The sequence below is a fragment of the Nelumbo lutea genome, chromosome 4 (assembly GCF_056320005.1).
Source record: "Nelumbo lutea isolate HS-2025 chromosome 4, American lotus-T2T, whole genome shotgun sequence".
In the NCBI taxonomy this organism is placed as follows: domain Eukaryota; kingdom Viridiplantae; phylum Streptophyta; class Magnoliopsida; order Proteales; family Nelumbonaceae; genus Nelumbo; species Nelumbo lutea.
Window position 1 is genome coordinate 21,792,546 of NC_142687.1, and position 12,251 is coordinate 21,804,796.

Consider the following 12,251-nt stretch of genomic DNA (forward strand, 5'->3'; position numbering starts at 1 on the left):
TCAATCGATACATATCATATTGGGGCCTTCCCTACACCCCCACATGATTCAGAGGGCAGTTGGGACTTAAACCGACCCCTTTGTACCAGTTTTGAAAAATATAAATAAAACACAAAAAAAAACACCGACACAAGCTGGTACACCCTATCGGCGTATAAGCCTGTATCAATATTTAGAACCTTAGTTTTAGTATACTTTTCATTGGAAGGTTATAAACTGATTTCAATTTAAATGAATTTTAAAATAATAAAATTAAATTTGAAATTGATAATTTATTATTAATTTTATTTTCAATTAGAACTCAAAAGTACTAAAATTAAAAAAATATATAATTGGTAGATAAATCTGTATAGGTTTTAATTAGCTGCTATTATGTTAATACTTTAATGGACAAAGATCCAACTCATTGGAGAGCTTCTTGCTTATTTCAATATATATGTTATTTCTCATGCCAATTATGTTCACCGCAATAGAATCATGTAAAACACTATATCAAAACCTATATTTTAAAATTTGAGCTTCAAAAAAAAAAACTTCAAGAATATAAGAAAAATTACAAAGAAGAAAATTGAATTGAAGAGCTATATTGATTACTCATTTACTCCTATGTCATTTTTCATGTGAAACATGTAATCATGAATAAAATAATTATGTGAAAAGGACAAAAATTGCAATTTAGGTTGTGTTTGGTTGCGATAATTTTACTTGCACTAGTACAAATGTATGAGAGTGCAAATGAAAATAATGCAAATTCTGGTTTAATTTTGTTTTGGGCTTTATTTTATGTTGTTTCAAGTCTGGCTTTACTTTATTTGTACTCCAATCAAATAGAATAAGATAAAATTTGAAATAAAAATAAAGGAAAAATTCCATTTTAGTACCCTGAACTTTGGGGGTAATATTATGTTAATACCCAAATTTTCAAATGTGCCACTATAGTACCTAAACTTTCAAAAAGTGTCAAGTTGGTCCCTGCCATTAACCGACTATCAGTTATTTGTTGAAAATGTCAAAATTAACCATCAAAAGAAGACAATGTTCATTGTCTTCTACCTTGAGACTGAACGATTGAAGTGTTTGAGATTATAAATTAATGAAGTTATTGTCTTCTACCTTTGGATCTGAAGCACATTCTTGTCTTATTATTTCTTTGCTTTTAGTTATTGTTCCCCTCTATCATATTTCACATGGTTTTTAAAAATGAACCGGTGACCGAAACGGTAAGGGGTCCGGTTACCAGTTCGAATAGTATGACCGTTGGACTCGAATGGCCGACCTGTTCTGACAAAAAAATAAAAAAATTAAAAATTGCAAAATGGTCAAAACCATTCGAACGGTTAACCGACCAGTTCAGTAGTTTGCTGACCAAAATCAATGGTTTTGAGGGAAAAATATGTTTTGGAGGAAAATGGAATCGGTCAGGTGACCGGTTCCTAGTTTTCCCGGTCCAACTGTCCGGTCCGGTCTAGTTTTGAAAACAATGATATTTCATGTTTTTTTCTCTCTTTTTCTTTGAAGATAACCGGTTCAGTCTCAAGATAGGAGACAGTGAACAATATATTCTTTTAAATGGTAGTTTTGGCATTTTCAACAGATAACCGACGGTCGATTAATGATAGGGACCAACTTGACACTTTTTGAAAGTTTAGGTATTGCAGCGAAACGCTTGAAAATTAGCGTACTAACTTGACACTGCCCCTAAAGTTCTGGATAATAAAGTAGAATTTTCCCAAAAATAAATCATAATTTGCACAAAAATCATTTGCACTGCTATGATTTTACATCAATGCAAATAAATTCGCATTGAAACCAAACACAGCCTCAAGATTTAGCCATCTTTAAACTAAGAATATAAGCAAAATCACAGAAAAAAATTAAATAATTATAACTCCACATATTTTTTTATAACTTTTTGGAGGAAGCTTCTAAAGAGGAAGATTGGAAAATATAATATTATTGGCTTCTATTACATTTAGGATAACTTCAAAACATGGCAGAAAGAGCAAATCGTGGGGCCAAGTAAAGTTAAAGATGGACTTTTTTTTTCTCTTCAACAAATGACTTGTGAGAAACCCAACTCAGCTTGTCTACATTTCTTGATCAGCAAGGAGCTTAACTTTGCCATTTAATAGAGTAGGATGCTATTAATATTGCAGGAATGAAGGAAGAACCCAAGGTAGCTTCGAAAGTTTACAGACTTGTACATCTTGATGTTCCCGTGAATTCTTGTGCAGCCTTTATGCAATGGAAGCCCCGACGGCCGACCCCAAGCCGTTGCAAGAGCGAACTTATGCCTTGTTTTCCTAATGGCCATGAATTCTCATCAACATAGAAACCCTCTGTCAGTGCAAATTAATGTTTTCTATGACATTGGCCCACCTATCTTTGTTCAAAATCACACAGAAACTATTTGACACCGGAAAAAGCTAAAAACAGATCATTTATTACCTGAAATAATCATCTTATTCATCCATACAACTCCACAGCAGTTAAAGTCGGCCTATACAACATTACGCAGTCCCCTCCCAAAATGAAGGGGGGTTTGCATAGATTTACATTTACTTAACAGGGAGTTGCTTAACACATTTATTTAGAGTCGTTTAACACAGACTCCTCTTGTAAAGCAAACTTACACATAGAATCGCTGAACACAGTCTGTACTCCAAATAGAGATCGATGTTCAAAAGCTTGTCTACATTTTCTCTGGCACAAACAAAAAGAAGATTAAAATGGAAAAAATAGAGACTAATGCTTACCTAGGTTGAACACTGTCTAGACTCAAACAAAAGCACCATACAAACTTCAAAGATGTGATTATGTGAACATGCAATTATCTGAAACAGAAAGAAACAAATTTAAGTGTAATTTGCTTTATTTGAAAGGGTTAAGGGCCGGGTGGTGTCACAAAGGTATTCTATCAAATAAGATGGATCCACAAAACATTGATAAAAGTTGGGTTTGAAGAGAAGTTGCATTACATTTGGAACACAGAACCAATAGACCTCTTCTAGTGGGAGACATGGCAGGTCTCATTCATAATTTCTCTTTCACTCCGTAAATTAAGGAAATATAGAAATGAAAGAATGGTTAGGCCAGTTATTTTCTCCAGAAAAACACTAAAATGAGAAACACAATCCAATCATATATTAGAGATGAGCTGAAAAGGGGAGAAAAATCAGGAAAAAGATAGGGCTGCTGATTTGGCCTAATAAGATGGGCTAAACCCCTATTGACTTGGCTTAATGTGAATGGTGAAAAGGGGAATGGAGAGAGTTGAGAAGAAAGCAAGAATGAGGTTTGGAGAAAAGAGAGGGCTGCTGACGTGAACCATCTTGCTATATATATATAAATTGAGGTGGATGAGTTGCATCATACTCAACCAAAATGGAGGCAAAACTAGAGGGCATAACGCCTCAACTATCCACCTCAAAGGACAAAGGGTGACTAAACAGCCCCAGCGAGCAGCAAACGAACTTTGAAGAACTTTTTCATCTCTAATATTGAATTTGATTTTTAATTTTTTTTCTGTATCAAATGCAGTGCTATGCCCTAGGAGAGAGAAATATGTGCAGAACTACCTTTGCAAATTTATATACACAAAGGATGTTTCCAAGATTTGAAACATGGCCACAGTGGGGGAACATCTCCTGTACTCTGCTGGAATTCATGGGGAGATCCCATATGCAGCCGCAGGATGTTGTGCATAGGACGTGGCCAGCGTTTTGTGGTCGCAGATCACAACATTAGTCCTCTCTCAATTTTTCAAGTGTAAACTCGGGAGGGTGGCAATGGAACATAAAAACAGACTTGTTATTAAAGATGTCACAAGCACAATATGGATTTGTAAAAGATGTATTTTTCACATTAGGAAATGGAGAACGTTAACATACAATTCTGTCTCAATAACTTTAATCAAAATTTCACAGAACCCTTCGGATTCTTCGACAATGTATTCTTTCATTGGGCATCTCTCTCCACACTTTGAGAATACGAGGTGGTTCTGGTCCCTCAAACAACAGCATTCCATGGATTTTGTGGTACATGTAATAAATAAAGCGTGATCAAACTTCTTGACATGAAGGGGAGTTGTGGTTATCTGTTTTCTGACGCTTAGCTTCTGGCTCATCTCCTTCTTCATGGTTATTAATTCCATTAATTACATGTGGACCCAACAGAGATGCATGCTTGCTGGTGATCTGACGGCCTGCTCTGACCTTTGGTCCCCAGTGCTTTTCTGGATTTGGAAGGAATCGTGCTATCTTCTTGGCTTGGGCTTTGCTAAGGGAGGCAACTGCTCGAGCAAAATTGGCCTGCCAAAAGAAGAGATAAGAGATGGATTATATAATTTTCAGCTAACAATCACGGTTGGGGCCCTAAATTTGTAATTCCACTATTGTGTTTATATGATTATCTCTGGCTAAGAGATCAACGTCAACCGGTGTTTGATTAAGTTATATTTTAACTTAATCAGGTCCCAAAAAAAGGAAGAAACAAAAACATACACCGGCATCTTCAGTAGTCAAACTGAAGGACTCTCCATACATGATTCTAATCATTAAGTATCAGGTTGTATTCGACAGCCAGCCACCTTTAATTGCAAATTTTTTTCACTATAATCTTATAGTTTAGGCTCAATTTCTTCACCTATTTGAAATGCAGATAACAGGAAAGAGGAAAATAGAGCAACAAACTAGGATCAGAGACAAACTTGCAAAGTCGGTTCCTTGGCGAGGATCACAGTTCCAGATTGGTCTGGGGATTGTGCTTTTACTGGATGATTCTTGACCTACACCAGTGAACCAATCAATGAACCACAATGTGAAATCTGCAAATCATTCAGAGAATCTTTGTAGCACAGTAATCTTATAGTACTGCATAATCAAATAACAATTTAAGTCTAGAGGGCATTGACAACATTTGGAGAATGTAGTTATTTTCAGTAATATATTAGCAAGTAGCCTAGCCAAGACAGCAAGATATGGCCCACTACTCATTTAAAAAACACCAACTAATTAGAGAATATTACAAGTTATAACACATGTTGATATGACATTGTAAGATTATGGTTGCTTTTATATGCCATACCAACTGATGGTGTGAATACTAGAGCAAGTTGTAGATCAATGGTTCATTACAAATGAAAATCACAAGGTTAGTATTGTATAGTGATTACCCAACAACGCATAATATCCCAAATGACATCCATGGGAGCATCTGATTTCAAGCCCAATGGATTGACATGAGTTCCAGAGATACGATATCCTGCATTAATTACAGCAGAGCGAAACATAACTGCTGAAGGGGATGTACATTTCAGTGTCCCACATAAGCTGTGAAGACTCACAAAGAGAGGAATATCAAGCAACTCCTGCATATAAGATGTCAATAGGAATGAGATACAGACAAGGGAAAGCTAAAAGAAAGTAGAAGGCCCATACCATTCTATTAAAAAGAAAAAGAATATCTATAGAAGTAACCTCATTGGTTTGTAGTTGGAATATCCAAATTCATGTTCCACTCCCACCTATAGAATTTTTCCATTGCCCCAAAACTAGAGTAATTATCATCTACAGTTTTTATATAAACTGTCTAAAATGAAGGTTGGATACTGTTCACATAAAAAACAGAAAAGAGAAGAAATATCATGGATCAGAAAGTCAGGCCCATGAAAGAAAATAGATGCAGAGCTTAACCATGGCCAGTTAACAAAGAGGCCTATTGCCTAAAACCAATGAAATGGCCCACCTGCAGATATAGGAAACTATGGTCAATGCAATCATATGATGCATTGTGAAAGGACTTTCCTTACAAAATATCATGTATCAGCAAAACTGCATTCTCTCTCCCATTAGTAAAACAAACCATAAAAATACCTGTATCTTCTCTATTTAAAAATAGGATTATTAAGCATACTTCAAATGCAACAACTCTTTTACTAATGAATGTTCTTACAAAAGAAGATTAATATCAGCCTGATTGAAAACATCAAAATGTTGTGATACCTCAGATATAGGAAACTATGGTCAATGCAATCATATGATGCATTGTGAAAGGACTTTCCTTACAAAATATCATGTATCAGCAAAACTGCATTCTCTCTCCCATTAGTAAAACAAACCATAAAAATACCTGTATCTTCTCTATTTAAAAATAGGATTATTAAGCATACTTCAAATGCAACAACTCTTTTACTAATGAATGTTCTTACAAAAGAAGATTAATATCAGCCTGATTGAAAACATCAAAATGTTGTGATACCTCAGATATTGTTGTTAACACAGCAGAGATCCGATCATATGCAGGATACCTGTCCTTCATAGATTTAACATTTGCCAATATAGAAGCTACCCATTCTTGATCATGGATAGGGGCAGACCATATAGGTCCACCCATGTAAAACTTCTTCCCGCAGTCGCTGCACTCTTGAGGAACCACAGGACCGAACCCCGGTAAATATCTAATGCTGTTATTCTTTGAAAATATAAAAGAGAAGAGGATAAGCAGCAATAAGAATTAAATTGAGTTACTTAAACAGCAATAAAATCAATTTTGATTTGTATAGGCACTAACAAAAATAGGTTTAAAACAAAAGAGATGGCTGCTAGAAGAAGAACTGCTAATTAATAGATATAAAGATATATAGATATACACACATAAAAGCACAGATAAAAGAAGAAGAACAACTGCTAATGAATAGATAAAAGAACTGTCAACAATGCCATATTCCAATTACAAGGGTTGGCTACAGAAAGCCTATTTTGCCATTCTACTCCAAAAATGCCCATGCCCTCCCTTCAATTTGAATCTTCAAATATTTTCTCTTCTCGCAACAATAACCTAGTGAAATATTGCCTAGACTAATTTGTGAGCCTAATCACTGTGGCTTTTTTGTGAGATTTTAGTAATTACCAATGGGAATTTCTTTTGGGTTTTGGTGCAGTTTTAAATATTCTAATGCATTAAGATAAACGGGAGATCATCATTTTTTTTTCTTGAGAGAACGGTAGCATTATATTTAATGTGACAAATGAAACATCATACTTTGGAATCATTGAATTGACTTCAGTTGACCTAATTATACAGCTGGACATCTTGAATAAATTTTATCAGGGGAAAAATTAAGTGTATATAGAACCAGATGTATAGTTGTTGCATTACCTTTGTGACAGACCTCCCAAGACATTGCAGATGAAAAGAGTCACACCCAATACACTGATAAACATATGAAAGCTTAAGAGGTGTGTTCTTCATTGCACTAGCAGATCTGTGAATCACATTTGATGCATTAGCAGACAACATTATCCAATAAACCAGTAGGATGACAGGGAAACATCAATCATCTTACTTATCCATAAAAAACCATTTATCTTATTAGATACATCAAATAGCTAATATCATGCTCACACAAAAGAAATAAGCCACCCACGTAAATATGCGCACGAAGACACGAACATAAAAATCTATTTGTACAGAGAGGACAGGTACAATATATCTCTTGTAGCGATTTGCATGGCTCTGCATTATAAGAAAGAAAGAAAAGAGGAGAAAATTTAATACCAGAAGGTTAATAGGAAAATATAGACAAGGACTAACTAAAATGTCAAAAAGAAAAAAAGAAGGAAATAGGAAAAAAGGCTCATACTGTGTGTTTTGGAAAACAGGGAGGTAAATTCTAAATCATTTGATTCAGACTTCCACTAAAACTTGAAAACATTGGGAGGAAGAAAACCTGGAAGGACCATACTTCTTTCCCTTTTCTAAATGAAACTTATCCATTATTTAAACAAATTTAAACCAAAAGTTTCTTTAAGGAGATAGAAGCACCTCAATGCAGGCAAGTAGAATCCTCAGAGCCATTTCATGGCAATATTTTCCTCTCAGTGGATATGAACCATACCTGAATTCCACAATCAAGTACTTTAAAAAAAAAAAAGAGCCATAAAGTAGCAAACACTGATCCATTTGAAGATAAGGAAGCAAAAATCCTCACTTGGAATAGCAGACCTCCCCATTGCCCCCACAAAGCACTGCCATATCAGTGGCAGTGCACATTAACATGCCTCCATCTGCAACAGATTGAACTGCAGAGTCCAGAAATACAGAAGGCGATCCATATGGATCAAGATCAACCTGAAATGCCAGTCACTGGGTATGAATTGTATGTGGTTTGCTAGCAAAATGAGAAGCAAGAAAAGAAATAGGAAAGGAGGAAAACAAACTCCAAAACAATGATCTTGGTAAGATAGAGGATAGACGGGTTTTAATCATTACACAATATAAACATCCCACATTCCTGTATTCAGAAAGTGTGACAAAACACAGCTCCCAAGAGACTAGCAAATCTCAAAACCAATGGTACATGGTACATACCACATCAAATTCTTTCTGGTTGGTGAGCATGAAAATACGAGCATCAGCTAGATGAGATTCAACCTTTGAACAAGCTACTGAACCATTGAATTTTATGTTTCTCTTGCAAGCTTCAACAGATGCTGCAAAGAGGATATGTATCATGCTTGCTTTTTTAACGAATATTCTTCATTCCAGAAATATAAATACAATAGAATGATTTAAAAATTATAATATAAAGGGAATAATGAATTGCATGATAAAATGATAAACAAAGATTTTCCAAAAGGCCCCCGTTTTGTTTCTTCATTCCCATGTTAACACCTTGAAATATTGAAAAGGACTGAGTTCTAAACTTTAGTGCCATAAAAGTGAAACCAAGTTTTGAACTTTCCATTAGAATACACCAATTATTATTGTTAAACAGTTTGCTACCATAGTCACTGCATGGTTCAGCAGGATTAAGGAGCAAATGAGAAGATTGAAAATAGCAAATCACAAAACCTAACAGATTGAAAATTTAGACCTACCTTTATCATTATCCAGAGCTACAACTTGACCAATACCCTCTACTTCACGTGCATATCGAATGGCTCTTAACCCTGAAGCAGCCAAAGCCTGAAATCTCACAGTGAAAAAGACCAACTAGGTTCAACAAGGATGAACCCAACCAATAAGGGCGTATAGTTTCAAACAGAATACTTCCACATCTTAGTATCATACATATCAAAACATTCAGTAAATAAGAAACTGAAATTAAGAACATGCTTATGATTATGCAGTATAATAAAAATAAAGATATAAGTCAGTTAAAGATCAGAAATCAACCTCAAGAACTATGGGTGGCTTCACTTGCCTCTGCCCTTTTCCCTCTGTAAGGTCAACAGTTTCTTGTGGATCATCTTCAGATGGCTCAGCCTTAGCTTCACATTCTCCATTTGACTTTGGACTATGGGAGGCAGGTATATCAGTTGCTGCTTCCTCTACATTCCCAGAATAAGTCTCCTCTGATACCTTCTGTGGTGTCTTCATCCTTTTATTGTTCCTTGCTTCATGTTCCTCTTTAAGTTTAGATATGAAAGTCCTTAGGACGGCAATTGATAAATCTCTGTTATTAACCTGTTTATAAGGTGACAAGATCAGTCCTCTTAATTCACAGAAGAAATGCCAAGGCCACTGACAAATGGAAAGTATTCCCCTAGACAACAAATGAATATGTCAAACAAATAATGTTCCAACCCATGTGAAACAGAATGAAGGGAAACAAGCTAGGATGGGATCTTAAATCACCATCAAGAAAAAAAGTACTTGTTGATAAAGAAATCCTAATTGGGATCCTACAGAAAGAGTACTACAAAGAGAAAACCTTAAATCAACAATAAGAAAAAGGAGATCATGGAATTCCAATGAATTGAACTTTTCAATAAAACTTTGATGACAATGAAATATAAAAAAGACAATGCAAATACAGCTTAAACTTCCAAGAAATCATCCAAAGTAATCCAAGTAAAACAGCCAGAATTGTGAGTCAAAATCATATTGGTCTTGCTATTCTACTTTTCATGAGTGTTGATGCTTCCAGTTGTGAAGTTGAAAGGCAGCATAGGCAGCAGAGAAAAATCACATCTATTTATGTATTGGAAGGACAACTGGGACTTGACTTTAGTTAATTCAGATAGGATAAAATAAGTTGTTATTTATGGCATTGATTGATTTGATTTGTGTTGATTTTTGTAGAAACCCTGTCCAGTGTCATAATATTAGAAAGAAGTTATGCTTAGATGCAGGGTGAGGCATTATATCCAGGCTCGACGAAAGTGATTTACTTCAGGTATAGAGAGAGAGGGAGAGAGGAAGAGAGAGAGAGAGAGAGAGTTGCAATCATTTTTGCTTACTGAATAAAGAATGTGAATCTTGTACTGAATACCAATTACATGTTTTTCCCTCCATCTTTTTTGAAGTATATTGTTTTATATAAGCTATTTTGAAGTATAAAAGTCTGCAATAAGTTTGAAAGTTAACTACTTTTATCCATTATTCCCATCAAAATCGTTTCTTGGAGATTTCCACTCTATGCAAATTTATTGGATAGCCTCAAATGTCTATGTGTAATGTGATCCTAAAGCTGGAATACACGTTATAAAGTAAAGAAATAGAAGTCCAGTATTTCCCACCATCCGAGAGCATATAACAAACCCATGCAGTGATCAATTCAAAACAAAAAAAATCCAGAAAGAAAATCACACAGAAAACAGAGAAACAAATCGTAAAAACCAAAATTTCAAAATAAAACGAAGAGGGAAAAAAAAGAATAAGTATGACATTTTTTCAAGTAATCATCCAATAAATATTTGAACAAAAGTAGCTTACTTTCAAACAATTTGCACAAACAAGAGAAACAATACCTGGGTTTTATTATAGAAGACTTCATTCTTGGCATGCATAATTATCTCAGCCTCCCCTTCTTTGATGATGGTGTAATCATTGGGGTCAGTAGGCATAGTTTTATCACTCGATTTCTGCTGCTGCTCAATTCCTCCTGCTTCACCCATGACGTCCAAGGAGGAATATTTTTCCTGTCTACTGCTCCCTTTATTGTTCGTGTTATCGATAGATAGAGTTGGTAACAAAGGAGATGACAATGAAAGAACTCTAGATGCAGATTTTTGTGCCGAATCGTAAGGGATTCTGCAACCACGTTCATATACTGCTTGTAATCTTTATATAATGAAGTGGTGATAAACCCTCACTATTTCAGATTTCACAGTCCTTATTTGCTTTTGGTACTTAAACCCTAGTTGCCAGTAGCTGCGGCTGCGACGTCATGAGAGTCAGACCGGATATGGAATCGCTGGAGTTGGTAACAATCGGTTTGGTTGAACCGTGGCATCATGGATTCATGTCTATACAACAATCTGATCCAGTCTAGCAGGGAATTTATTTTTGGTAGTGTTAACTCAACTCAGTCAAGTTTATAATGCACTAGAATCGACTAGAGAGATAAACCGAACCGAATGGTCGAACCATTAACAGTTAAGCTATTACAGCAAGGAAGCTAATTGTTGGACCAAGTTCAACTCTAAGAGTGCACAAGTGAATTGCCGCAACGCACGCAATCACGCACCCACGTCCCACCGTGCTGAATGGGAATATCAGATTCAGAGGGATGAGGGACCACGATCCATTCCAACCAGCAGCTGTTTGTCATTCCACTATTTGATATTTCCACCCACCCAACTGCCCAAGTAACGCAAAACGGATGACCCACAAAGTGATCCAAAATAAATGGATTATCATTCGTGCCCGGACCCACCTCATAGGCTCACATGATATGAAATTATGAGGTGGCCTGTTGGGACATGTTATGCGCGTCTTTTGGGTAGCAGATCTGAACTCAATGCGGTATCTAACTTTTTAATATTTCAATTAAAAAGATGATATCAATATCTATCATATTTTCCCTAATATAAAAATATTTCATGCACAATATATTCAAATAAATGAAAATATTTTTCAGGAGAATTAATAATGCAATGTTATAGTTAGTTTGAAAGAAACAATTTGCCAGAAATTTCATCCAACTGATTTTGGGTTTAGCGCGTGGTCCCTCTAATAAATAAACAGGCAAGGCCCAGACTGGATCATCTATTTAATAGCCAAAACCTAAAGCCTCGCTAACTGCACATTAATCTAGCCAAGCTCAGTGTGCAGCACTATCTATGGATTTGATGCGGAACCAATTGTGATGGTTTCGCAATATCACTCCCAATGGCCAATGCGGAGACATGACAATTGACATGAACATCTACAAGGTCTCCATGACAGATGACACACTCATTGGGCCTCACTGCCCCTATACTCTACGTTAGCGACTCCAGAGTCCATAACTGCTCAAGCCTAGA

General features: G+C 35.7%; 1 protein-coding gene and 1 long non-coding RNA gene across 2 annotated transcripts; both read right to left on the reverse strand.

The window, feature by feature from the left end:
* Window positions 1-2,423: 2,423 nt before the first annotated feature.
* Window positions 2,424-3,040, reverse strand: LOC148854532 (uncharacterized). The gene is made up of 2 exons (XR_016095123.1): window positions 2,979-3,040; window positions 2,424-2,834 (listed from the first exon to the last, which is right to left on the reverse strand). It is a non-coding gene; the product is annotated as an uncharacterized LOC148854532 (long non-coding RNA).
* A 749-nt stretch (window positions 3,041-3,789) lies between these two features.
* On the reverse strand, window positions 3,790-11,038 carry LOC148854533 (N2,N2-dimethylguanosine tRNA methyltransferase). The gene is made up of 12 exons (XM_088940932.1): window positions 10,755-11,038; window positions 9,178-9,468; window positions 8,880-8,967; window positions 8,371-8,492; window positions 7,991-8,130; window positions 7,825-7,897; window positions 7,427-7,515; window positions 7,159-7,264; window positions 6,259-6,471; window positions 5,174-5,368; window positions 4,709-4,786; window positions 3,790-4,310 (listed from the first exon to the last, which is right to left on the reverse strand). The coding sequence occupies exons 1-12, from the start codon at window positions 10,899-10,901 to the stop codon at window positions 4,062-4,064; spliced, it is 1,791 nt and encodes a 596-aa protein (XP_088797058.1). The 5' UTR covers window positions 10,902-11,038; the 3' UTR covers window positions 3,790-4,061.
* Window positions 11,039-12,251: the final 1,213 nt, after the last annotated feature.

Excerpts from the sequence above, each read along its gene's own strand:
- LOC148854533 (XM_088940932.1), bottom strand. The coding sequence starts at position 10,901 with ATGGGTGAAGCAGGAGGAATTGAGCAGCAGCAGAAATCGAGTGATAAA. Across the intron at positions 8,968-9,177 it reads AGCCACCCATAGTTCTTGAG|GCTTTGGCTGCTTCAGGGTT; the intron begins GTTGATTTCTGA and ends GTGAGATTTCAG. Across the intron at positions 6,472-7,158 it reads TTGGGAGGTCTGTCACAAAG|AATAACAGCATTAGATATTT; the intron begins GTAATGCAACAA and ends ATATTTTCAAAG.